The sequence below is a fragment of the Melopsittacus undulatus genome, chromosome 2, assembly GCF_012275295.1.
Source record: "Melopsittacus undulatus isolate bMelUnd1 chromosome 2, bMelUnd1.mat.Z, whole genome shotgun sequence".
Taxonomy (NCBI): Eukaryota; Metazoa; Chordata; class Aves; order Psittaciformes; family Psittaculidae; genus Melopsittacus; species Melopsittacus undulatus.
In genome coordinates, this window is record NC_047528.1 from 1,186,576 (window position 1) to 1,213,211 (window position 26,636).

General features: G+C 52.6%; 3 protein-coding genes across 3 annotated transcripts; 1 reads left to right on the forward strand and 2 right to left on the reverse strand.

Moving 5' to 3' along the window:
- Window positions 1-109: 109 nt before the first annotated feature.
- PAAF1 (proteasomal ATPase associated factor 1) lies at window positions 110-11,954 on the reverse strand. The gene is made up of 12 exons (XM_034060188.1): window positions 11,885-11,954; window positions 11,518-11,558; window positions 10,778-10,881; window positions 9,756-9,845; window positions 7,508-7,606; window positions 6,575-6,725; window positions 4,506-4,700; window positions 3,562-3,653; window positions 2,499-2,614; window positions 1,646-1,728; window positions 1,211-1,293; window positions 110-415 (listed from the first exon to the last, which is right to left on the reverse strand). The coding sequence occupies exons 1-12, from the start codon at window positions 11,929-11,931 to the stop codon at window positions 338-340; spliced, it is 1,179 nt and encodes a 392-aa protein (XP_033916079.1). The 5' UTR covers window positions 11,932-11,954; the 3' UTR covers window positions 110-337.
- Window positions 11,955-12,044: 90 nt separating this feature from the next.
- On the forward strand, window positions 12,045-13,547 carry COA4 (cytochrome c oxidase assembly factor 4 homolog). The gene is made up of 2 exons (XM_034060190.1): window positions 12,045-12,092; window positions 13,129-13,547. The coding sequence occupies exon 2, from the start codon at window positions 13,131-13,133 to the stop codon at window positions 13,395-13,397; it is 267 nt and encodes an 88-aa protein (XP_033916081.1). The 5' UTR covers window positions 12,045-12,092; window positions 13,129-13,130; the 3' UTR covers window positions 13,398-13,547.
- A 543-nt stretch (window positions 13,548-14,090) lies between these two features.
- On the reverse strand, window positions 14,091-22,462 carry MRPL48 (mitochondrial ribosomal protein L48). The gene is made up of 8 exons (XM_034060191.1): window positions 22,310-22,462; window positions 21,048-21,100; window positions 20,670-20,707; window positions 19,706-19,791; window positions 18,788-18,960; window positions 17,065-17,167; window positions 15,887-15,976; window positions 14,091-14,339 (listed from the first exon to the last, which is right to left on the reverse strand). Exons 1-8 carry the CDS (start codon window positions 22,328-22,330, stop codon window positions 14,265-14,267), a joined length of 639 nt encoding a protein of 212 aa, XP_033916082.1. The 5' UTR covers window positions 22,331-22,462; the 3' UTR covers window positions 14,091-14,264.
- Between the last annotated feature and the right edge of the window lie 4,174 nt (window positions 22,463-26,636).

Sequence of the window (26,636 nt, forward strand, 5' to 3'; positions counted from 1 at the left end):
TTACCAAAACAGCCGCTTTATTTCAGTGCACAGGGTGAGACATCACCTCCCCCCTCCCAAAACCCCTTTGTTTTTACCTTTTTCCCCTCAAAACAGCGATTTCCAGCACTGAAAATGGAATTGTTGCCATACAAACCCCTCCCCGAGGCTGTGGAGCTGCTCCCCCATTACAAACCATCCCCGTTGTGCTGCCATAGGGAACACACGTGTCCCAAACCCCTCTATACACAGCCTGGCTACCCCAGTGGGCTCAGAAACTCCTATATCCCATCACACGCTAATGGAAAACCAGCTTGGAATAGGACTCTTCCCTCTGCTACATGGTGGATCCCAACACCTAAAGATCAGACAGTTGGTATCTCCTCACTATCCCATCTCTGCAGCACGTGTAGATCTGCTTCTCCCAGGAAGCCACCTGGAAAAGATGAGGAAAAGCAGCATTGACACATTGTGCTTCCCAAGGAACAGCTGGAACGCTCGGATCAGTTTTCCTATTGGAATTCTATAGAGAAGAGTGACTCCTGAAGCAGCATTTAAAGGCCAGTTCAAGGTTCCACCAGGTTAGGGAGGAGGTGAGTGCTCACACAGTGTTCTCCCATTAGATCCAATAGGGAACATGACCTTTTCCATGCTTTTCTCATGCTTTCCTCCTGCCAATGAGTTGTGCATCCAAATCTCAGCCTCTGTGTGAGGCACAATGTTAATCTTGGGGGGGTGTGCTGGTTAGGAGTGGGAGAACTACACTGTGGAACTGGAATGGGTTAAACCAAGAGCTAATTCCCACCAGCAGCACTGGGCTGAGCTCAGGGATGCCTGAGCAGCACAGGCATAGTGGGGAATGCAATGGTAAGAGCTGGTTTCTGGTCTCAAGTCACCAGGGGACAATAAAGGGCAGATAGCACCAAGTGCTGCTGTCACCCTCATGATCTCCTGAGTACAGTTAACTCCTTAGAGAAACACCATAATACGAGAGTATTGCAACAACCAGACTCCTCCACTGCTTCAGTCTGTGTGATGGAGATAACAGCAGTGGAGCTGTTTATGCAGAATACAGGCAGGAAGAAACCACTGAGCTTAAAAGGGAATTTGATGAAGGAATGTGTTGTGAGGCTGACAAACTACAAGCTAAAGGCAGCTCATGCTGCCTGGCATCACCTTTCCCTGCAGCTGGGGTAACTGTAGGTAACTGGGGTAACACTGTAGCCCTTACCTTGTACACAGGGTCACAGTCAGCCTCTGTGAGATCCAGGACGTAATCGAGGTCTTGCTGAATGATAAAGCAGGTTCCATCACCTACATAGGCAGAACACACCCAGCATGAGGAACATGGGCAATCAGTGCAATAAGCCATGCTCTTGGTTGCAAACAGGTCCATCAAACACCTGATCACAGGTTATGAAGCCCATAGCAAGAGGGAAACGTTGTGAGGATAGGAACCTTGAGAGCCCTATTCTGGAGGAACACAAGGGAGGTGGAGGGTGGAAATCACAAGGCAAAAAGCAACCAGGGAACACAGCTCCTACAACATCACCTTTTGCCATGGGCACTGTCCAGCCCTCTCCTACAACCACTTCCATGCCAGAGGGCAATAACCAGAGAGCACAAAGCTCCTCCATTCCATTGTACCACACAGCACTCAAGTTACCTTGGCTGGCAATGAATCCATCTTGGTACGGGAGCAGTGAGAGCACTGGTGCTCCTGAGCGATGGATGACCTGGATGGGAGCACTGGAAAACAGAGCAGAAACAAGGGATGAGTACTATAGTATAGGGCAAGAGCCCATTCCAATGTGTGAACGCAAAGAAGCCAACAAGCTCATGGTTAGAAGACACAAGGAATCCCAGACTGCTTTGGCTTGAAGGGACCTTAAAGCTCATCCAGTCCCAACCCCTGCCATGTGCAGGGACACCTTCCACTGGAGCAGGTTACTCTACACCAGGTCCCAAGCCCCTCTCCAGCTTTCCTGCAGCCCCTTTAGGCACTGGAGCTGCTCTCAGCTCTCCCCTTCAGGAGCCTTCTCTTGTCCAGGCTGCCCCAGCCCAGCTCTCTCAGAGCCTTTAGGATGCATTTGCCATAGAACATCCCATGAGCTCACCAACCTGAGCAGATGTGTCCTCCCCATTCCAACTGCCTGATAAGGCTCAATTCCTTTTCAGAACTGGAGTGTTCTTACTGGAGTGACCCCATTCTGGTCCCTCAGTGGTATAAGGGCACACAGACAGCAGCATGCCATACACTTAGCATTAGTGGTGACAAACCTAAGCAGTCTGGGACAGGGGAATCAGAATCCAGACTGGTTTGGGATGGAAGGGAGCTTGAAGCTCACCCAGTTCCAAGAGGAAGTAATGGCTGTGAAGTGACTCAGAAGCTCATAGTGCCATGGCTTGGGCCACATCCACCCTTTACAAGGTGGATCACCCCCAGTCTGGCTCTTCCCCAAACACATGGGAAAGAGATGTAGTTAAATACTCACAGCCCCAGGCCCTGACTCACTCACTTTGTGTTTCTCACATCCAGCTGATAAATGTTCCCATCCTGAGTCCCTGCCAGGATATAGGTACTGGAGAGGAATGTGCAGCAGTTGAATGCATCAGATCCCACGAAGAGGAACACCTGAGAACACAGGAACAAACGTGTCAGACACACAGACAAGGACACAGGACTCCATCATTTAGAAGCCCACAGAGCTGCTCCCATGAGGCAAACCCAGAGGCAGGTTAATAACCCCTCAAGATGAGAACAGTGCTCCAGGAGCAGGTTTGATGTATCACTGCAATGAGTGAATGCTCCTCTGGAGCAGGGATGTGGGACACAGTGACATGAATCTGATCTTCAGCCATTGCCATCTCACTGAGTACAGGGAGCTCATCTGTTCCATCCAGCTTCCACTGTCCACAACCACCATGAGCAGTTTGATCTGCTACACACACCTACACAATGGTTTGGGTTGGAAAGGGCCTTAAGAACATCTAATTCCAAGCCCTGGCCAGGATGGTCCTGGGAAGATCCTCAGTACCTGACATCTCCCAGCTCCATTTCCCTTTGCTAAGAGGAGGGAGAAGTTCTGGTCCCAATAAAGAGCAACTTCACACCTTGGCTGTATGAGAGCCTCGAGTTCCTGCTTCACAATGACCTCTACTGGCTTCTGTTTAAGCAGTGTCCTCCCCACACCAGACTTAAGTGAGGGGTAATTCTTACTCAAACCCCCCACATAATCTGGCAGGAGGAAGGAGAGAAAACATCCATTTACTGCACCAGGTTTTAGCTTCTGCTCCAGGGAATATGTACAGGGGAGAACAGGGCAGGGCAAGACCTTCCCTGCCTCCAGCCTGGATCTGTCTCCTTCTGTGCCATGTGGGGAATGGCACAGGGATTACACTAACCAGTTTCTTTAGGTAATGAGCTACATAAACCATGTGTGTTTAATGTGGTTCATTCCTCATCCCAGAGCTCTGCACAGGGTTACAAACAAGAGCACAACAGAAACAAAAGGAACAAGCCTGGAGGGGGCTTTGCAGCAGCATCACAGAGCATCCTCCCAGGCAGGTACTTGTACTCACCGGCTGCCTGCTCTGCAGACCCACTCCTTGAAGCCTCTTGTCCTCTCGAGCCAGCAGCAGCATCTTCCCTTCTGTCCCAATTTCACGTTCACCTGAGGAAAGGACAATGGTGAATTCCAGCAGTGGCCACACAACAGATCTTCATGGTACCAAAACCTGCTGGTTTGGAGCATCCCTGATGAATCTAAAGCAACAATCCTCCAGAGCCTAAAACACCAGCAAGGAGACCCCAGTAGTAACCATTCCAACTGCCTGATAAGGCTCAATTCCTTTTCAGAACTGGAGTGTTCTTACTGGAGTGACCCCATTCTGGACCCTCAGTGGTATAAGGGCACACAGACAGCAGCATGCCATAGGCTTAGCATTAGTGGTGACAAACCTAAGCAGTCTGGGACAGGGGAATCACAATCCAGACTGGTTTGGGATGAAGGGACCTTAAAGCTCCTCCAGCTCCAACCCCTGCCACGGGCAGGGACCCCTTCCACTGGAGCAGCTGCTCCAAGCCCCTGTGTCCAACCTGGCCTTGAGCACTGCCAGGGATGGGGCAGCCACAGCTTCTCTGGGCACCCTGTGCCAGCGCCTCAGCACCCTCCCAGGGAACAGCTTCTGCCTCAGAGCTCAGCTCAGTCTCCCCTCTCTTGGGCAGGTTCAAGCCATTCCCCTTGGCCTGGCCCTCCAGGCCCTTGTCCCAAGCCCCTCTCCAGCTTTCCTGCAGCCCCTTTAGGCACTGGAGCTGCTCTCAGGGTTCCCCAGAGCACAGCAGAGGGGCAGGATCCCCTCCCTGAGCTGCTGCTCACGCTCTGGGGGTGCCCCCAGCACACGGGGGGGTTCTGGGCTCCAGCGCTCACTGAAGCCGGGTCATGGGGAGCTGCTCCTCACCCAGCACCCCAAGTGCTGCTCCTCAGGCTGCTCTCAAAGATGAACGTTAAGGAAAGGATCCTCACTCGGAGCAGTTTCAGGTGTGCCCAGGTTGATGGAGCTCTCAGCAGCACCCACAGCAATGCCATTGATGGGAGAGCCACAGTCAGCAATGACCCCCAGGCAGGCAGACTTCCCACAGTCCCAGAGCCGGGCAGTGCCATCCCTGGAGCAGGACAGGACGTTCCTTCCCCGATCCACAATGGCTGTGTCCAAAATACCTGCAGCAAAGCAAAGGAACGTGTTCAGAGAGCACAGAATGCACACAGAGCATCTCAGTTCCCAATGCACTGTCCCCAGAGTGTCATCAGAGCCAAATCAGGTGGGGTGCAATATAGGGACCCACAGTGCCTAGAAAGAGGTGTATGTGGAAGGCAGCAGCTCCCAGAGAGCCATATGGAGCTGGAGCCATCACCTGGCACAAAGGGAAGGTATTGCCAATAAATAGATCAGCTTCAGAGTGAGCCGATTCCACTGTTTCTACCTCCAGAATTAACCCAAAATGTGCCAAGTCCAGTTCTGGGTAACCCCAAAAGGTGTGAGGAGCAAGCAGCATCCCCTCATCTGGCTACAGAGACATCCCAAGAGCAGTGTTTGCAGGTGCTGATGTCCCATCACTCCTTCATTGCAGTGTGGGCTGTCAAGTCTAGCACTGAAAAACAACTCCACACATTCAGGAAGGAACAGTCAGATGGTTTGAAGGTTTAATTGACACTTTCCCTACTGAAGCAGTCATTAAACATGACAAGCTCAAGTGACAGGACAAGCCAAGCACACAGCCTGCAGCAGCTTGGGCTGGAGTTATAAGCAGGGAATAAAGGCAACATGGGAGCTGTCAGGAGCTGTTGTGACCAAAGCTGTGTTACACTGTCTGTGCCTTTGGTTTGATGGACATTTAGAGCTAAGGATTTGAGTCCACACAAAGAAATCACATGAGAACAGCAGCATATTCAGTAGGAGTTATTGAGTTAACCAAGTCTTGGGCAGCCACATGGACCTTTCCAGTAACACCAGCACTTGGGAGGCAGGCAGAGCTGTACAGAGCAGTTAGATGCTCAGGGAGAAGGCAATTGTGGGGCAGGGTTTGGGGCACCCGATGCCATATCCATAACTCACTTGGAAGCAACCACCTGCCATGACAAGTACAGCATCACTGGCCACTGTGCTCTGGGCCTGGTGTAAATAGAGTGAAAGAGGAACATGCTTAAGCAGTATGTTGGAATCCACATTGCTTCTGAACAAAGGGTCCTGGAACCCAAATCTGCTTCCTAAGGCTTTGTAAAGAAACTTGTCTGACCACAGCTCCAGGAGCCTTTTGGGTAGCCCATTTTCCATCCCCTGCAGTTCTTCCCTAGGACTAAGTGGAACAGTTTCTAGGTCAGACCCTCCTGCAAGGAACAGCACTAAAGGCACCATGTAAGGTGCTGAGTGCATCCTCAACACGAGGACACAAGGAGGGTGAAGGATTTACTCTCATTTTCAGCAGGGGCAGAGCTGAACATGTGCCCTCCCTATAGGGGTGAACAAGCTTATTCCAGCCCTTCTTAAGTAATAACCACTTAAGTGTCCTTGCAGCACCTCTTGTTCTGCATTAAACAGCACACATCCTCGAGGTAGGTACCTGCCTGAGTTCTACCAGTCCATAATAAGCTCCTGTTTGCTTTTCTGGACAAGGAGAATGAGAAACCAAACAACAAAACCAAAAGAAAGAGGCTCTGGAGCAGCTGAAGCTGAACAAGGTGTTCTGGTGCAAGCAGAGGCATTCCCAGTGCAGGCAGCAAGGCTACTGAATGCAGGTTGGAGCTCTGGAGGAGCACAATGCCCTCTGCTTTCACCTCTGGCACTCACCATGGGCTAAGGGACTGCATCCTCCCTCTTTTAGTCTTAATTCATGAAGAAAAGGCAAGAAAATGGTGAGATAAATGGTATTTTATCAGCTACTAATCTTACTTATGTTCTGGGAGCTTGCAAAAGCTACTGTGGGCATCTAATACAAATGCAGAGCACAAAGTGCAGCAGGCTGGTGATCAAACATCAGCCCTCAGGTCCAAAGCAATTACACACATGGCAATGAAGCACTGGAAAGGCTAAGTACCTCCTTTGTGGCCTTTAAACGTTACCACGCAGCTGGCATCTTCTGCTGACCAGATCTTTAGCTGGGCATCCATTCCCCCACTCAGAACCACGAGGCCAGATGGGAAAAACCTGCAACAATTCACATCATACACATGGCCTTCCAATAGTCTCTGGAAAAACAAAGAACTAGGTGCTAGTTCCATTGTTATCATCCTTATGCCAAGCAGTTTTTGAGCTATGACACTGGAATCTTGGTGCTCCCATGTGGGCAGGGAATTAAGCTCAAATCCTCTAAGTGTGTATCCCTGGAATGGACTTGTCTGCACTTGAGGCAGTCCAAGAGGCAGCACATACACTTTGGGTCTCCCTCTACCATTTGAGTAGCTAATTGTACAGTAAAGGATACTACATTTGTTTCTAGCCAGAGGTTAAATGTCTTTATCCTCTACCAAGGTCAAGCTCCACAAGGAACATTAACTGGGAAGGCAACAAGCCATGATGGGTTAATCCACCAGAGCCAGGAGTCTTCTCCTCACCTCTTCTCTACTGCAGAAGACACTCAGTGCTTGTAGCACACAGGTTAGGACCTGCCAGCTATCTTCCATTCTATCTATCATCCCTAAGGACCCATTCATACTTCCATGCTGAGACTCCTCTCCAGACTGCTGAGCATCATTTCCCTTAGCAGAAGCCAGAGATCTGACTTAAAACCTCAGAGATGTCAGATCTGAATTAGCTTTGCATTCAAAGGCCAGACTGTAGATTAAATGAGATCTCAGTGTTCAAGGCCAGGTTGGACACAAGGGCTTGGAGCAGCTGCTCTAGTGGAAGGTGTCCCTGTCCATGTTTCTTGCCTGCCCTAGACCTCAACATGGGGACAGCCTGACCTAAGTCAAGGCCAAATGACTTTAATAATGCCACAGACACTCAGAACAAAGCTAGATGCTCTTACTCTTATTTCTCCATTCGCAGCCTGCCATATTTTCATGGTCCCATCTGTGCTGGTAGACACACCAAGGCCTCCACCACTGGAGATATCAAGACAGGTGATCTGCAGGAGGGTAGAAACCACCAAACATTAGCTTTACGTCACCCAGTACATAGACATTTCTGCTCCAGAGTCTAATTCTGTACTGAAGGAGTCTTGCTAAGTACATTATTCAGTGCTATTATCTCCCCAAAACATAACACTGAACTCATTTAGAACATCCCAAAGAGATTCCATACTCCCAGATGAACAGTTTTAGCCTGGACATGGAGCCATTGGAGAGAGTCCAGAGGAGTCCATGGAGCTGCTGCGAGGGCTGCAGCAGCTCTGCTCTGGAGCCAGGCTGAGAGAGCTGGGCTGGGGCAGCCTGGACAAGAGAAGGCTCCTGAAGGGGAGAGCTGAGAGCAGCTCCAGTGCCTAAAGGGGCTGCAGGAAAGCTGGAGAGGGGCTTGGGACAAGGGCCTGGAGGGCCAGGCCAAGGGGAATGGCTTGAACCTGCCCAAGAGAGGGGAGACTGAGCTGAGCTCTGAGGCAGAAGCTGTTCCCTGTGAGGGTGCTGAGGCGCTGGCACAGGGTGCCCAGAGAAGCTGTGGCTGCCCCATCCCTGGCAGTGCTCAAGGCCAGGTTGGACACAGGGGCTTGGAGCAGCTGCTCCAGTGGAAGGGGTCCCTGTCCATGGCAGGGGTTGGGGCTGGAGGAGCTTCAAGCTCCCTTCCATCCCAAACCAGTCTGGGATTCTGTAATTTAATTAAGAGCACCAGGTAATGGCTAACCCATTACAACAGCCATTAAGTACATTGGTAACACAAGTGACAGTTCATGTAACAAACTAATCTGTGGTCATTTGGCTAAAAAAGCCTGAGAAAGTCATTGAAGCAGAAATTAAAACCCCCTCTGATGTTTGCCACATGCCCAGAGTCTCAGGAAGGACTTGGAATATGGAATCAGGCAAAGCAGGAGTGCTCAGAAGAGGCTGCAGGTATAAAGGAGAACTGAAGCACAGTCCACATCAGCTTTAAACTCATCTCCATATGAATAGCTCTCACTTCAGCTGCTTTCCAGAGATCTCTGCAGTGCAGCTGGAACCCATCACCCCCTTTGACAGCAGACTGAACACTTCCACCTGCATCTCCACCTTGCTGTGCTCTGAATGCTGATTCCATTTCCAGCTGGGGACTATGGAGCAGCACAAAGCTCAGGGAAGTGATTCACCTTTAGTGCCAAGCTCCATCTCTCAGCAGAGCACTGCTTCCTCTTAAAACAACTGCAGAGTTGCCTTTATGTCAAAGGCACCTGATTTATGCTGCTTTGGAGCTCATTCAGACTGACTGTGCAGCTTTCCAGCACTTTAGGCTGGGTTTATCACAACCATTTACTCCATAAATCAGGAGATACGTGTCCTGTAACATCTCCAGTGGCCTCAGGGGCTCCCTGCAGGGCAGCTGCTCTATCTGCAGGATACACACTCCCCATTTCTTGGATCATTTCCACATAGGATTAAGGGTTCTGCAGAAGCACAAACTACAAAGCCAAGTTATGAGCTTCTCTTCAGTGAAGAACTGAAGTTTCAGGTCAGTCAGCCTTTGTATATCACTGCTCAGCACGTGGCTGTGCTTATGGCATCCCCATTGGTGGGGGCATGATAAGACAGAAGCCCATTATTCAGCCAAAGGAGCAAGGCTGCTTTAAAATAAGTGAGAAGTTAATGCAATCTATTGAGTTTCAAATACAAGCTGAGCCTTTCTTGTCTCTGAATCCCCACCAGGACAAGTTGAGTTTATGCACATGCAATTCCCAGCCCCACAAACACAAATTCATACAGCAAAGATGGAAAACTTTATTAATGGGAGCAAAGAGCTGCTGCAAACAGGGATTGAGCTGAATGAGTCAGGTGAAGAGCTCAGCACTTGGAACCTCTTATAGGGTTCTGACACACTCACTCATATATCCCTTTACAGGGGGGTCTGTCAAGGGCCTGAAGTGAGCAGAAATGAGATTACTTAGGGCAAAAAAAGGATGTAAGGGATTATTGATAGGGATTAAACTCAACCATGATCAAGTTTCTATGATCTGCTGTATTCTATTACCTGCTTCACACACCAAGTCAGGCTGCAGACCACCCCTCAATAGGAGCACACAGCATTCAGAGACACACTGTGAAAGGTGAAGGTCACTTCCAGCCATTTCTCACTCACTTCATAAAGTTACTCACACTTTTCTGATGGATTCTACCAAACGTTGTGTATGGAGCCAGGAACTTGGTGGACACATTTTCATGGGGACAAGAAATGAGAATGCTCTTCTAGAGGAGGAAAAAGAGGGGAAAAGAATTAGAAGTGATGTTAGTCCTATCAAAACACAAAGTAGAACTACAGTCTGGACCCAGCTGTGGTCTCTCACAGCCTGAAGACCAATAGCAGATACAACACTGGGCTCATCTCTTTATGCCTCCTCAAGATGCAAGCCCTGGGTGGCACAGAATGTTCACAGAGCCCCAGCACAAGTATGGGATGCTCCAGACCAGCTCCAGGGCACGGCACAGGCAAGAGGCCTGGGATAGGTGGATAGCACCATGGAGGGACTGGGCAACAGCTTCAGGCTGCTATTCTGAGTGCTATAAAAGCACAGCTATAGGTTGGGTGGAGAAGTGATTAGAGCAGCCTGAGGAGCAGGACTTGGGGTGCTGGGTGAGGAGCAGCTCCCCATGACCTGGCTTCAGTGAGCGCTGGAGCCCAGAACCCCCCGTGTGCTGGGGGCACCCCCAGAGCGTGAGCAGCAGCTCAGGGAGGGGATCCTGCCCCTCTGCTGTGCTCTGGGGAGCCCTGAGAGCAGCTCCAGTGCCTAAAGGGGCTGCAGGAAAGCTGGAGAGGGGCTTGGGACAAGGGCCTGGAGGGCCAGGCCAAGGGGAATGGCTTGAACCTGCCCAAGAGAGGGGAGACTGAGCTGAGCTCTGAGGCAGAAGCTGTTCCCTGGGAGGGTGCTGAGGCGCTGGCACAGGGTGCCCAGAGAAGCTGTGGCTGCCCCATCCCTGGCAGTGCTCAAGGCCAGGTTGGACACAGGGGCTTGGAGCAGCTGCTCCAGTGGAAGGGGTCCCTGCCCGTGGCAGGGGTTGGAGCTGGATGGGATTTAAGCTCCCTTCAACCCAACCCAGTCTGTGACTCCATGATTCCACTGCCCCTTTGTGCACAGAAGGCAGTTACTAAGTCCCCCCCAATCCCATCACAGCCCTGGTACCTTGGTGACCTCCCCAACCACGAAGCCCTCGGAGGCAGTGATGTCGGGCACCCCCTCGGTGCTGAGCCCCCTCCGGGTCACGCTGCCATATAGGGTCGGCTTCCCTGCAGGAGAGCAGCCATCAGCATGACCCCCTCCTAACACACAGGGCACCCCAAAACTGCCCTGACCCCCCTCATAGTACAGGCCACAGTCACACTCAGACTCTCACCCCCTCCATACCCCACAGGGCACCCCACAATCACCTTCACCCTCAAGCCAAAGGGCACCCTCAACTAACCTCACCCCCCTCATAACCCACAGGGCACCCCCCAACCACCCTCACCCCCCTCATACCCTATAGATCACCTTGCCAACCCTCCTCACTCCCATAGACAGCAATAGGCACCCCCAATCTGCTTCAACCCCCATTAACTCACAGTGCACCCCACAACCACCCTCACCCCCCTCATACCCTATAGATCACTTTGCCAACCCTCCTCACTCCCATATAAAGCAATGGGCACCCCGAGTCTCCTTCAACCCCCATTAACTCACAGCGCACCCCACAACCACCCTCACCCCCCTCCCCACATACAGAGCACCTCATAACTGCCCCCACCCCACTCATAGGGCAGCCCAACTGTCCCCCAGGGCTCCTTCCAGCCCCACATCACCTCATTACCCCCCCCTGCAGCCCCACAGCACCTTCTGACTCCCCTCCAGCCCCATATCACCCCATGACCCCTCCGGCCGCTCACCAGGGCTCCTGCAGCTCAGCCAGGCCTCACCCTCGTCCCTCCTGCACACGGAAACAGCAGCAGTGAGTGCGGGATGGGACACACGGACACACGGACAGGGACACACGGACACACGCACACGGGACACACGGACACACGGGACACACGGACACACGGATACGGACACACGGACACACACGGAAACACACGGACACACACGGACACACATGGACACACACGGACACACACGGACACACATGGACACACACGGACACACACGGACACACACGGACACACATGGACACACACGGACACACACGGACACACACGGACACACACGGACACACACGGACACACATGGACACACGGACACGGGCCCAGCCCTCACCTCAGCGCCCGGCTCCAGTCGCTCTGGATACGCAGAGTCGCCGCCATCTTGCCGAGTGCCTCTTCCGCCTCCTTCCTCCCCAACACCCGCCCCCGGGCGGAAGTGGAAGGCGCTGTCCAATGAGAGGGCAGTCCCGCAGTGACGTCACACCGCGCCCCGGCAGTGCCTTCCTCGACGCCAGTCTTAAAGGGGCCGCGCCGCTGGGAGGGTACGGAGGGAGCTGGGACCGTGGGGTGCTGAGCACCCATGGTGGGGTATGGGGGTAGACAGCCATGGGTTGGAGAGGGTGCTGGGCACCCATGGGTGGGGGTAGGGTGCATGGGGACAGGCGCTGAGCACCCATGGTGGGGTATGGGGGTAGACAGCCATGGGTTGGAGAGGGTGCTGGGCACCCATGGGTGGGGGTAGGGTGCATGGGGACAGGCGCTGAGCACCCATGGTGGGGTATGGGGGTAGACAGACATGGGTTGGAGAGGGTGCGGGGCACCCATGGGTGGGGTATGGGGGGGGCGCTGAGCACCCATGGTGGGATATGGGGGTAGACAGCCATGGGTTGGAGAGGGTGCTGGGCACCCATGGGTGGGGGGAGGGTGCATGGGGAGGCAGTGAGCACCCATGGAGGTTGGGGGTGTGGATTGGGGAGGATCCTGGACACCCATGGGTGGGGGTAGGGTACATGGGGGACATGCTTTGAGCTCCCATAGTAGGGTGCATGGGGGTAATGTGGGTGCTCTGAGCACGCATAGAGGGGTCGGGAGTGGACAGCTATGGGTTGGGAAGGGTGCTGTATGGGGGTGGGGTACATGGAGAGTGCTGTGCACCCATGGGTGCTGGGCACCCATGAGTGGAGGTAGGATGCATGGGGAGGTACTGAGCTCCTGTAAAGGGGTGCATGGGGGTAATGTAGGTGCGCTGAGCACCCATGGAGGGGTGTGGGGCAAACAGCTGTAAGGTGGGGAAGGTGCTGGGCACCCATGGGTGCAGGTAAGGTACATGGGGGTGCTGGGCACCCATGGGTGCAGGTAAGGTGCATGGGGGTGCTGGGCTCCTATGGGAAGAGGCGTGAGGGGTACCCATGGAGGTGTATGTGCTGCATGAGGGGGTGCTAAGCTCTTCCCCCTTTTGGGGAACCGTGTGAGCACGGAGGGTGCTGAGCACCATAGGGGTGTGGGACAGAGGGGCACAGGGTGCTGAGCACAGTGGGGTTTGGCAGCACCCACCTCCTGGCACCTCTCTTCCTGCAGCGATGGCGAGGCCAGGACATGGCAGGAGGCATGTATCACCGGAGGAAGATGAGGATGAGGAGGACCCAGTGGATGCCATGGTCTCCAGGACGGGCTGCATGGCTCAGCACCGGGCGCTGCAGCACTGCATGGCAGAGCAGCAGGATTGGAGGCACTGCCAGCCCCAGGTCAGGGCCTTCAGAGACTGCATGGCCCAGAGGAAGCAGGAGAGGGAGGTACAGAGGGCACCCAGCTCCAGCCAAGGCCACCCAGCTCCTGCTGCAGAGTGAAAGCCCCCTGGAAGCCTGGTCCCAGACTGGGAATGTTGCCGGGAATGGGATGGCTGTGCCATGTCACCCCTTTTTTGTGGTGTTTTTGGTCCACTGGGTGGCTGCTAAACTGGGAGATTAAATCCAGTGGTGTCTGTCACCCTGCCTGAAGCACTGTCTCCTGTCTCTGTCACTGGGGTAACTGGAAGCTCAAAGGGATGGTTGTGGGGTGAGATGGGGATTTCCATCCCAAAATCTTGGAATCACAGAGGAGGCTGGGATGAAAGACCTTAAAGCTCATCCAGTCCCAATCCCTGCCAGGGCAGGGACCCCTTCCACTGGAGCAGCTGCTCCAAGCCCCTGTGTCCAACCTGGCCTTGAGCACTGCCAGGGATGGGGCAGCCACAGCTTCTCTGGGCACCCTGTGCCAGCGCCTCAGCACCCTCCCAGGGAACAGCTTCTGCCTCAGAGCTCAGCTCAGTCTCCCCTCTCTTGGGCAGGTTCAAGCCATTCCCCTTGGCCTGGCCCTCCAGGCCCTTGTCCCAAGCCCCTCTCCAGCTTTCCTGCAGCCCCTTTAGGCACTGGAGCTGCTCTCAGCTCTCCCCTTCAGGAGCCTTCTCTTGTCCAGGCTGCCCCAGCCCAGCTCTCTCAGCCTGGCTCCAGAGCAGAGCTGCTCCAGCCCTCGCAGCAGCTCCATGGCCACATTCTAATGGGTCAGTTAAACACATGTATTTATTAAGAGAAGCTCCTTAATAGGGAATTTTCTTCCCATTCACCACATTATTGACACAAATCTCATGAAATCACCTTCTGGAGGCCTAACAACCATGTGGAGAAGGTCACGTTTCCAGGGGTGGCTCCAAAGTGGATGGAGAGTTCATCTTCAGCTCAGTTCATCTGTGCCTTCAGCTCTTCAAGTTCTGGTCGAGCCTTCAATCGGCTCTTGAAGTCAGCTTCTGTGTGCTGTAAAGGACAGAACAAACCAAGCCAATCAGAACCACATTGAGAACTGTCTGGAATGGAAGAAGATGAACCCTCTCCCAAAAAGAACTTTATTGTCTGATGAACCTAAGGAGCCCAAGCAGAAAGTCCCCACTGAGTAGGATCTTGCAGGCAGCTCCATGGGGAAGCTGGTTGCAGTGCTCTAAGACTCCTCTCTTAGATCCAGCCTGCATCAGGAGCAGGTTCTAGGGGAAAGCAGAGGCCACAATGGTTCTGAACACTTGGTGCTGGCTTGAGCTGCGCTGAAAGTCATCTTTGTAAGCTCTTGCTCTCATTGCTAACTGCTTTTGTCAGTGTGAGTGATGGCATTGGGCTCAAGAAGTCAACTGGACATCTCCATCTCTGCCACTGCCCATCACTGTAGCATCTATGTTCTTCAAGAGACCTGGACTTTCTCCAGATCTTTTCAGGAGCATCCCAAAGCTGTCATCTCTTGCACCACCAGTGCCATGAAGCCACTTGAGTCTCTCCCCTGGGCTTCCTGCATTGGACTGCAATGACTTTGCAAGCAGCTCAATGTCATCGTTGTCCCTCCAGGGCCAAAGCCATTAGGCAGAATTAAACCCAGAAATGAGACCGTGACCAAAGCAGAGATTACTGAGCTCAAGAGATCTTCTCCCATCTTCCTTCTGGTTTTGCAGAGCTGGAGATAAGTAAATACTCTTCAAAGGCCACTTAGGAAGCCAACTGTGCTTTCATGTTTAAATTGAGTTGTGCTGCATTCCCTTGCCAGCCACCAGAGTCTTTTACTCCCTGAGGAAAAAGAGCTTCCTGGGAATGTTTTGTCTGAATGTGAAATGAGTTTAAATATCCCCTCATGCCTGGTACACCAGTGGCTGGAGTTGTGCCCTGAATCCTGAGCTCTGCCCTGAAGTCCTGAGCTCTGCTCTGAAGTCCTGAGCTCTTTCAGCCAGCACCTCAGCACCCTCGCAGGGCAGAGCTTCTGCCCAAGAGCTCAGCTCAGTCTCCCCTCTCTTGGGCAGGTTCAAGCCATTCCCCTTGGCCTGTCCCTCCAGGCCCTTGTCCCAAGCCCCTCTCCAGCTTTCCTGCAGCCCCTTTAGGCACTGGAGCTGCTCTCAGCTCTCCCTTTCAGAAGCCTTCTCCAGGCTGCCCCAGCCCAGCTCTCTCAGCCTGTGTTTGTGCTGGGATTGCCCCGACCCAGGGCAGGACCTTGCCCTTGTTGAACTCTATGAGGTTCACAAGTTTCCACCTCTCCAGCCTGTCCAGGTCCCTCTGGATCCCATCCCTTCCCTCCAGCATCACTGCACCACACAGCTCTATGGATAGGGATGCATCCAGAGGATGCTAAATGGAGTATGGAATACTCATCAAGAATTAGAGCTAATGGTTTTCCATAGACAAAGTGAGAAGCTGGTTCTGAGTGATCCTGGGTATCCACAAGTTCAGAGCAGACAGCAGCCTCAGGACCAGGTCTGCCTTTTCCAAGCAAATTCATGTCACATCCTATCTGCTTCCTGAGTGCCCATCACTGGTAAAATCAAACGTACCTCTTTCACTAAGAGATGGACCCCTTCAGGCTGGTTACTCTGAATGATTTCCAAGAGGATTGGAGCAAACGTGGAGCTCAAATGGCTGATCTGAAAGATGAAATAAAAGTGCTGCAGGAGCAGAACCCCACATCCCAAATGGATTCATTATACTAATGGCATAGAAAGAAAGAGTGTCCCTTTCAGTACGAGCCTGTGGCAGTCAAGCACTTCAGAGAAGCACTCTCTGCTTTATGCTCACACCTTTTGCATACGGCACAGCCCAAAGCTCTCATTTTGGCTCTTCTCTATGAGCACTGTGCTTCCTGACTGCTCTCCTATGCTTCCTGACCGTTCTCGTGCACAGAAAGGGATTCAGCAATGCATGAAGATCTTCATTTAGATAAGAGTCTAATACAAAGGCAGCTGCTGCAAGCCCTGGTGTTCATCACACATCAGCTATCTCCAGGTAATAAAGTCCACCCTTGGGTTTAAAATGTAATTCAGCAGAGGTCTGGCAGGGAAAAATCACTGAGAAGAAAGAACTATTTACCTCAACCAGTTGACCATGTCTGAAACTGGCCCTGAGACTAACAGTGTTTCACTGAGTTTGCCCAATCATCCTTTATAGAATCACAGATTGGTTTTGGGGTGGAAGGGACCTTAAAGCTCCTCCAGCTCCAACCCCTGCCACAGGGAGGGACCCCTTCCACTGCAGCAGCTGCTCCAAGCCCCTGTGTCCAATCTGGCCTTGAGCACTGCCAGGGATGGGGCAGCCACAGCTTCTCTGGGCACCCTGTGCCAGTGCCTCAGCACCCTCCCAGGGAACAGCTTCTGCCTTATCTCCAACCTGAACTTCCCCTGTTTCAGTCTGAACCCATCACCCCTTGTCCTGTCCCTACAGTCCCTGATGAAGAGCCCCTCTCCAGCATCCTTGTAGACCAAATGTGGCTATTCTACCCCTTGAGTATTCTGCATCAGTTGATAAATCGTTGGCCTGAAATACATCATCCAGGAACCTCTCTTCTGCTGTGAGAAACCTTTAGCAAGAAATCCAATTAGACTCCTCCATGCTTCAATTTACACACAGATTACACCTTTCATTTGTTCCAGGGACTCCAGGAGTTAAATGGTTTTGAGGGGCAGCCTGTGATAGGAAGCATTGCACAAGAGCCACAATATGATGAGCAAACCCCTACCTGGATAACCCTCTGATGGGTTGTAAGGACAGCATCCAGCTGAGGTTTGGAACCTCTCCCTTCCAAGAACAGCACTTCCTCAGTTTTGGTGGGCATCGCGTAGCTGCAGGAACCACAGGTCAGTGCTTTGGCTGGGGAGGGAGATTCCTGCTTTACAGGAAGGAATCAGCCTCCAGCAGCAGAGAATGTGGAAGGAGATTAACTTTTCATGAGGAATTAATTATGCAAACTATGCATCAAACAACTCAAGCACTGGCAGAAGCTGGTGCTTTACTGGAAAGAGATAGGGAGAAGCTTGCAGCTCTGCTGCCAACAGAAAGCTGTTTCAGCTACAAACACCAGCCTGGGAAGAGAACTTGCAACTTTTAGAGGTAAAAGAAAGCTCTAAAGCCACAGTTGTGATTTATTCTGTAATCTGTTCATCAGCAACAGAGGCAAAGCTGCCAGGTACCACTCCAAAGACCTTATTTCCACCTCTGAATTCAACAGGAGTATGATGAGGCACTGGATCAGATCCCACTCTGCAGTGAGCGTTCCCCCAGAGACCTCAACTCCCCCTCTCCATGTGCACAGCATCAGTGACAACAGGCTACATCCTGCTGCCCATGTTTTACCCTACAAGCTTTGCTCTCTAAGGGGAAATAATATCTTTCTGTGCATACTGAACTCTGCACACCAAGTCCAACCTCAGAGGGCCTAAATATGGTAAGAGGTAATAAAGCTTTAAGGTAAGTTAAAGATACACTTGCAGAGAAGCAGCACTAAGTGGTTTGACCTACAGCAATGCAGTGCTTCTCCAAGTGACTACAGCTCCTTGGGTGCACAGCAGGCACCAAGGACCTGTCTCACATCCTTCACAGTCATTACAACCAGCAAAGCTGCTATCAGGATACATCTGCTTTGGAGGCTGAGTGTGCAACTGAAGCATCCCCTACTACTAAGGTAGTGGGTAGCTCTCCCACAGCCTCCAGGGGTTTCCTAAGTTCATTCCAGTTTGTAGAATCACTTGCAATGAGCACAATATATGCACAGAGCTTATAAAAACCAGCCACGTAAGTTAGCAATACTTGAGCCCACATTCCCAGCCTCAGCACCCACAGGCTTAAGCCTCTTCCATAGGATCCCAGAGTGGTTTGAGCTGAAAGGGACCTTAAAGCTCATTCCCCAAAGTTGGACCCTCAGGCCCTGTTCAGCCTGGCCTTGAGCACTGCAGGGATGGGGCAGCCACAGCTGCTCTGGGCACCCTGTGCCAGCGCCTCAGCACCCTCACAGGGAACAGCTTCTGTCTCAGAGCTCAGCTCAGTCTCCCCTCTCTTGGGCAGGTTCAAGCCATTCCCCTTGGCCTGTCAAGGACGTTCCTCTCTCTCAAAGGAATGAGGAATAATAGCTCTTTTTCCCTTGAAATCAGTGCCTGAACAACTCCATTTCAGCCTTCCTTATACAAACAGGGCTTGGAGCAACCCGGTCTAGAGGAAGGTGTCCAGAGAGGTTGGCACTGGATGAGCTTTAAGGTCCCTTCCAACCCAAACCCTTCTGTCATTCTGTGAATAAAGCATCCCAAATAGTACAGATACACATAAAGAGAATGCCAGGCAGATGGCAGAAGATTTAGATATGGGAATCCATCAGAGATTGTGCTCTTATCTCAAGGTATCATCCTGGAGGAGCCTGACCTAGCCTAACACAGTGAGATGGTGAGGAATGACAGCACAGCTCCTCGTACCTTTCATTGACTCTAATGGAGAGTCTGTTGCAGAGCTTATGCACATACTGAGCAAAATGCTCCACAAGACACATATCATAGGAAGTCATCTGGATGTTGATATCTCCATACTCATAATCTGTCCCAGCATTTATCTCTTTCATCTGTACTCTGTCCTTTTTCTTCTTTGGAACCTGTATTTAATCAAGAGAACACAGAAAGCAGATCTGTTTGGAACAAAGCTGGAAATAAACCCATTACCTCTTGCCCACACAGGAGACCATCTACAGCTCTCTCTTCTGACAAAGGTTTGCTGAGCTGTGTCGAGTATCTCACAGCCCATCTGTGCTCACTCTCCCTATGAAACTGGGATGACATTCTGTGAACAGATGTTCTCAAGTTGAACAGTTCAGTTTTTGGATGGCAGAGCTACAGAAGTCACACAGAAAATACATGCACACCATGATTCATTTCTTCCAGAAGACAAAAAGGGAGGAGAAAAACTGCTTTTTATTTCAGCTCCTGCCTTCGAGGCAGCTGTTTAGAGGAGTTGTTGGTTCCTCCTTCCATAAAAACTGTCATCTTTCCAAATTTGAGGGCATGTAGAAAGTTGAAATGCACATAAAACCTGCTGACAACATTCTGCAATGATCTGAAGTTGGGGGGTTTAAAATCAGTATCAGGAAGAGATTCCTCCCTCTTAAAACTATTCATTAACTTAAGTAAGAATGTCCTGGACAAGGTATTTATGTACTGGGAAGGATTTATGCAGTGTTGTGAGTGTGACTTAACACTCTTTACCAAGGAGCAGTAAACAATTACATTATTCCTTTTCCATATGATTCATCAGCTATGGAATTAATAATCCCAACACTTAAATCAGACTCTATCAAGATGTCTCAGCTGGAAACAAGCACAGCTGCAGAGGTTTATACCTACCTCTTTCGGGAGCAGGTATTTGAACCTCCCAATGCCATGTGCAGGATGGGACCTGTAGTGTCTGTGGCAACTCAGGAGTGCATCACCTTAAACCCAAAGCAGAACAAACATGTTTCCAGCTCTTCTTTTAACAGATACAAGTGCTTTGAGAGCCCCAGATCCTCACTGCGGGCAAGAATTCATCCTCAGTTCTTTGACAAAGGCAAAGCTTCAGGTGATCTCTGCCCCACACAAACCTGTTACAATTCACAGTTGGTTACAGTGAGAAACAAATAGGGAAGAGATTAAAAGTGATTCATTTCCCAGGTGAATTCTCAGGCAAATAAAAGACAGACTTGTCAGCACCAGTGGATGGGGAGGATGCTGATGAAATGTTGCATCTGTCTCCTCTTCCATGACAGCAGTGCTGCCACCACGATGGATATGAGCTCCACTTCATTTTCAATCCAGTCCTGTTCAAATATACATGTGCTAGGAAGTCAAATCAGAATGCATCAGCTTGTATTTATCCTTCCTTCTCCAGGGTAAAATGAGACCCTCAATAACCCTCATTTTAATAAAAGCAGCTCGGAACAGCAAAGAGAAAGTGAACACCAAGGATTTAAGCCACTCAGTTACTCTTTGCCTCCGCATCAAAAACAAATTCTACTTTAAATTGGGACAGGAGACTCCACCAGCTCAATAAATGTTACAGGCACGAGGGTCTAAGTCAGTTCCTGAGCAGTAATAACAGCGAATAGCATCTGCCTGGTGCCATTCTACAGTGTAACACCATGACTAGGACCCTGCTTAGCCAAGAACAGGGAGACAGAAGGTTAGGGAAACAGGTATGGGAGTGGAAGAGCAGCCACTCAGTGCAAAATAGGCTTAAAAATATCAAAATGGGACACAAACTCTCTAATGTGTCATCATTATTTTGGGTCAACGAGGCTTTTCTTTGTATTGGATTAATAAGAGGCCTTACCTGCAGCACACAGATGGCTTTCTCTGGGTGTTGCTGCTCTGCAGGAAACAAGATAATGATTAAAAGCTCTGCTTTCACCTACCAGATGTGGAAACACAACACATCTGGCCAATCCTGGACCAAGGCTTCCACCCATAGTCCCCCCTCAGACACAGAGAGATCCCATTAGCAATAGGACTTCCTTTTCTGCACATCCAACAGCCCCTTCTGATAACAGACATCAGCTCAAAGTCCTTCCTCTGGAACTAAAACATTCTGCTTGGCAAAGAAGTACTTTTCTCACCACGTGTGTTTCCTGGCAATGCCAGTGGAAGTGACTGAGTGTTGTAATGCCTTACACTGTGTTTTACTTGATAGGTTTCATTTCAGATCACTCACCTGCTGAGTGCAAACACTTGTTTCAGCAACACTCCCTTCTTCAAGCACAGCACCTGCAATGAGCCCCATGGTTAAAATCAGAATCCCAGACTGGTTAGGGTTGGAAGGGACCTTAAAGCTCATCCAGTTCCAGCCCCTGCCAAGGGCAGGGACCCCTTCCACTGGAGCAGCTGCTCCAAGGCCCTGTGTCCAACCTGGCCTTGAGCACTGCCAGGGATGGGGCAGCCACAGCTTCTCTGGGCACCCTGTTAGAATGCAACCAGTGCAGCAGATACCCAGTGAGTCTTCACCAACAGTTCCCTGAACACACCCATTGTAATTGCACTGGAGACCCTCTGAATGTACCAATAACCTTCCCAATCTCTCCAAAGCCTCCAGCTACTGCTGCAAAGAACACAGAGATGATGGCATCCTGGCCTGGATCAGCACCAGTGCGGCAGCAGGGCCAGGGCAGGGATTGTGCCCCTGTGCTGGGCACTGGGGAGGCTGCACCTGGAATCCTGTGCTCAGCTCTGGGCCCCTCACTGCAAGAGAGACCTTGAGGGGCTGGAGGAGGACCAGAGAAGGGAATGGAGCTGGAGCAGGGCCTGGAGCCCAAGGGTGATGGGGAAGGGCTGAGGGAGCTGGGGGGTTCAGATGGAGAAGGCTCAGGGGGGACCAGGGATGGTGCCTGGGTACCGGAGGAGGAAAGAGGGATGCTGAGGGGGAATCTGTGCCACCAGGGTGAGCACCAAGGGCATTAAGCCAGGGTAAGGCCTGTGTCCCCCCAGGAGGCACAACACCCCAATGCCCTTCAAATGAGGAATGGGGCTGGGAGTTCCCCTCCTTTCAGTTCTTAAAGAGGGCTGATAAGAAAGATGGGGAAAGACTTTTAAACAGGGCTTGTTGTGACAGGATGAGGGGTGATGGTTTTAAACTAAAAGAGGGAAATTCAGGCTGAACGTGAGGAAAAACTCCTTTACTGGGAGGGTGCTGAGGCGCTGGCACAGGGTGCCCAGAGAAGCTGTGGCTGCCCCATCCCTGGCAGTGCTCAAGGCCAGGTTGGACACAGGGGCTTGGAGCAGCTGCTCCAGTGGAAGGGGTCCCTGCCCGTGGCAGGGGTTGGAGCTGGAGCAGCTTTAAGCTCTCTCCATCCCAACCCATTCCATGATATTCCAGCCCCAGGGAAGGGCCTTTCCCCCCTCAGCAGCAAGGGCTCGGTCTGTCCCTCACGTCCCCGCCCGCCCTGCCCCGGTACCGGACCCGGTGTCCCCCACAGGTACCTTCGGCAGCGCCGCGCTCATCCCCGCGCCTGGGACGAGGCCCTCAAGGTCTCTCCCTCCCCTGGTTCCCCCCGAGGGAGCGGTAACCCCGGACACCCGGTACCGGCAGCCCCGGTGTCCGGAGGACCGGGCCGGGAGCCTGAGGGGACCGGTAATGGCGGACACCCCGTACCCAGCCCCCCCCCCCTCACACCGGGGCCACGCTCCGCCCACTCCCCGCATCCTGATTGGCTCTGAGCAGCCGCCATGTTGAGTGTGGCCAGGATGGTCCCCGCCGGCGTGGTGCGGCGGCCATTTTGAGTGTGGCTCGGATGAACCTGCCCCAGCGTGGCGGCCATTTTGAGTGTGGCCAGGATCGGCGGCCATTTTGAGTGTGGCATCTCGGCCGCCATGTTAGCGCTGTGAGGGGCAGCAGGGATGGAGGTGCGTGAGGGCTGTCAGGGCGGGCGGACCGGAGCCGAGCAGGCTCCAGGGCTCGGTGTCTGCGTTCGTGAGCCCTCAGCCAGCTCCCGGTGTCCCTGTGGGCTGTGGGGTCCAGGCACGGAGTGATGCGGGCTCCGCAGGACCCTGCTTCAGTGTGGTGCCGGCCGCAGGGCTGGGCTGGGTGTGCTGGGCTGAGGTGGGGACAGGATTTGGTGCTAAACCCGCCTGATTTGGCTCTGGTATGAGCACCGCAAAGGGGTTTGGGGTCTTTATTCCCTTGAAGGAGAAGGGCTGGATCTTACCCTGCGGTCAATGGGGGTATCATGGTCCAGGGTCGGCTGTGTGTATGACAATGGAGGCTGTGAGCATGAGGTGCTCAGTTCCCATTACAGCCATGCTTTCGGCTTGTGAGGGAAGGAGAAGCTCCTCTTCCCTCAGCAGGCTGAGGGCAGAGTGAATCCCACCTTAGGGCCACTGCTGTGGTCCCAGCCCTCCCTCTGGAGGCACTTCCCAGGATTTGAGGTAGGAAGGCTGGAAGGAGAGCAGGGACATTCCTAATGGGTAGTGTGCATTGCCTGGTACAAGAGGAGGGGGCAAGGGTAGAGCAGGCTGTCAGGGATGGGTGATGTGTGCTGTGTGCACCCCAAAGCAGAGTCTGGAGCTAGCTCTGAAAGTCCCATTGCAGACTGGTTCCCCCTGTCCCAGCCACATCCTTCACCTGAACCATGGAATCAATGAGGTTGGAAAAGCCCTTTAAGCTCATCCAGTCCAACCATTCCCACCCCTAACCCACGGCACTGAGGCCTCGTCTTCACGGGCTGGGAACCCTTGCAGGGCCGGTGCCTGCAGCCCTGCCCTGGGCAGCCTGTTCCAATGCCTGAGCACCCTGTGGGGCAGGAATTGTTCCTCAGCTCCATCTAAACCTGCCCTGGTGCAGCTTGAGGCCGGTTCCTCTTGTCCCATCCCTTGTTCCTTGGGAGCAGAGCCCAGCCCCTCCTGGCTCCATCCTCCTGCAGGCACTTGGAGGGAGCCATCAGGTCCCCCCTGAGCCTTCTCCATCTGAACCCCCCAGCTCCCTCAGCCCTTCCCCATCACCCTTGGGCTCCAGGCCCTGCTCCAGCTCCATTCCCTTCTCTGGCCCCGCTCCAGCCCCTCAAGGTCTCTCTTGCAGTGAGGGGCCCAGAGCTGAGCACAGGATTCCAGGTGCAGCCTCCCCAGTGCTCATTATCAGGCCACCTCCTGTGCTCTTCCCCACTCCCTTCTCTCCTGGCTGGCCCTGATTTCCCCTTTGTTGGCAGCAGAGCCTCCTGCCTGCTTCCCTGCAGAAGACAGGAGCCCAACAGCAATGTCTCAGTGCTCTGTATGCTGTACAGCAGCTGCCTGGCACCTGGATTTCAGGTCAGGATTTACCTCTGCTGACTGATCACTGCCCTGACTGTGTTTGGCTGGAGCTGTCAGGGTCTGTCATAGACATCCTGCCTTTATCTCTGGCTCATCTGCGTTCACTGATGTGGCAAGAGTCTGCTGCAAACCAGGCTCATGCGTTTGATTCCAGCTCCGCTCTGCCAGGCCTTGTCCTCACCTGATACCCCACATATTCATCTCCATTGTGATCTGGTGCGTGGAGGGGTGAGAAGGAACAAGAGAGGACAAGGTTTGTCCTATTGAAGAGCATGGGTGGACTCAGTGCCATGCACAGCTCTGTGCTGTCTCCTCTATTCACTCACGTATGGAGGGAGCAGAGAGGATCTGCCACCTTTGCTCTCTCCTCCACCCTTATCAAGGCCATGGGCTCCCAGCTCTGTTCCCTTGGAGCTCCCTGGACATGACAGAACTGCCTATGTGGAAGGGACATTGTCCTGCCCTTTGAGCCCCAGGCAGGGCCACCCTGCTGTGATGCTGGCTTGGTGACTCCAGGCTCTTCAAGGAGCTCTGTGGGAGTCTGGGCTGGGTGGAGGCTTCTGCTGCCATGAACTTTGAGTTCCTGAAGGAATGCAGAGCTTGAGGAGAGGCTGCTGTGACCGGAGGGGGTTGGTTGGTGCTGTCTTTGTGGGAGGAGACCATGATGGGCACTGCCATTAAGAGGGAGTCATGCTCATGGTGACCTCTTGATCCAGGACCACACCTGGAATCCTGTGCTCAGCTCTGGGCCCCTCACTGCAAGAGAGACCTTGAGGGGCTGGAGCAGGGCCAGAGAAGGGAATGGAGCTGGAGCAGGGCCTGGAGCACAAGGGTGATGGGGAACTGATTCTGTGATTCTATGACCTCGAACTCCCTGTGCTCATGGATGGGGCTGCACACCCTACTTCCATCTGCCCCCCATAGGGACTCATCACACAAGATGTGGCTGAGGAGGGAGCATTGCCTGAGGCTGATTTTGGGGTAGAGCAGTCACAAATGGGGGTGAATCAGTGTCCCTTTCCCAGTGACCATCATTGTTCTACCTATCTCAGTGAGAAACGAGTCTGTCTCTTCCCTGCAGAGTTTCTCCATCATCTATCATAGATGGGCACATTTTAAGGCCAAAAGGGACTGTTAAATGATGTAATTCAGCCTCCTGCACGCCTCGGCTATAGATTTCCTCTGCACGGAAGCGCATCGCTCCTGCTTTGATGAAAGCAGCTTCCTCATAAAGGCTCCTTCTCTTGATTTTCCCTGGATACAAAGATAGCGCTGCTCTTGGCAGCTCGTTCTGGTGGCTGAGCACCTTCTCTGTTCAAAACCCTGGACCTCATTTCCAGTCTGAATGTGCCTCAGCTCCCGGCTCTGCCTTTCTGTGATTAATGAACCACTTTGCAGCCAGGTAACCGCATCGCTGTTTGCAGGAGCACAACCTCCTTTGTGACATTTAACAAAGCAAAGGTGTTGCTTTGTTGCTTCCCCCCTCAGCTGCAGGAACCCAAAACACCCCTTTTCTGGACTCTAATTATAACTGAAATAGAACCATGGAGCTCTTCTTCCTTCTCAAGGCTCCTGCAGCTGCTGAGAGGGCCTGGCCTCGCTGGAGGGATTATTTCATCCATCCTCTTCGCTTCACTGCAGATCTCTCCCTGTCACGTAGCTGGATGTGCCTGTACAGCACAAGTGGTGATGCTCGAGTGGTTTGTGACTGATGCAGAGGCTCTTGCAGGCTTCTTGCCTCTTCTCAATCCACTTTCTATTGCACTGGAGGAGCAAAGCTGGCTTAGGAGACTGGAGATCCAGCACCTGAAAGTCTCTCCTTTATGGACTGCTTTAATTACAAAGCCAGTCAAAAGTGTTTAAAAACACTTTGGAAGAAAACCTCTGATGTTTGTCTCCTTTTCTACCTTCTGCAGAGCTTCTCAGGACCATGCCAAAGGCCACCGGGAGTCAGCAGGATGATATCCTCTGCCTTCAGCAAGCAGAGCCAGGTCCCTCTATTGCTTTATCTTGAAAGCCACATCCACCTTCCCTGCCAGCCCCTTGGGCTGAAACCTCTTTGGCAGGCACTGCAGAAATGTTTCCTTTGCCCAGTGCGAAGAGATGCTGAGCCTGAGCTGAGCTTTTGTGATAAGAATAATTGCTACAGCCAACACTTCTCCCTGGTAGAGAGCCTGTATTTTCCCTGGGATCAGCAGGAAAGATCCCTCAAATCCAAACTGACACGACATGGACAACGTGATTCTTCCCTCTGCTTTGCTCTGGGGAGCCCCCCCCCCCCCTTGCAGCCCTGGTCCAGCTCTGGGGCAACAGCACAAGAGGGATGTGGAGCTGTTGGAGCAGGTCCAGAGGAGGCCATGGAGCTGCTGCGAGGGCTGGAGCAGCTCTGCTCTGGAGCCAGGCTGAGAGAGCCGGGCTGGGGCAGCCTGGACAAGAGAAGGCTCCTGAAGGGGAGACCTGAGAGCAGCTCCAGTGCCTAAAGGGGCTGCAGGAAAGCTGGAGA

What these genes read in the sequence shown, in the direction of transcription:
- PAAF1 (XM_034060188.1), bottom strand. Translation starts at nt 11,931, where the DNA reads ATGGCGGCGACTCTGCGTATCCAGAGCGACTGGAGCCGGGCGCTGAG. An exon ending in GCTGAGCTGCAGGAGCCCTG is followed by an intron (nt 10,882 to 11,517) that starts GTGAGCGGCCGG and finishes GCTCTCCTGCAG; the next exon opens with GGAAGCCGACCCTATATGGC. An exon ending in GTCTGCAGAGCAGGCAGCCG is followed by an intron (nt 2,615 to 3,561) that starts GTGAGTACAAGT and finishes CTGTGTTCTCAG; the next exon opens with GTGTTCCTCTTCGTGGGATC.
- COA4 (XM_034060190.1), top strand. Translation starts at nt 13,131, where the DNA reads ATGGCGAGGCCAGGACATGGCAGGAGGCATGTATCACCGGAGGAAGAT.
- MRPL48 (XM_034060191.1), bottom strand. Translation starts at nt 22,330, where the DNA reads ATGAGCGCGGCGCTGCCGAAG. An exon ending in TGAGCGCGGCGCTGCCGAAG is followed by an intron (nt 21,101 to 22,309) that starts GTACCTGTGGGG and finishes GGCTCATTGCAG; the next exon opens with GTGCTGTGCTTGAAGAAGGG. An exon ending in CCCATCAGAGGGTTATCCAG is followed by an intron (nt 15,977 to 17,064) that starts GTAGGGGTTTGC and finishes TTCATCTTTCAG; the next exon opens with ATCAGCCATTTGAGCTCCAC.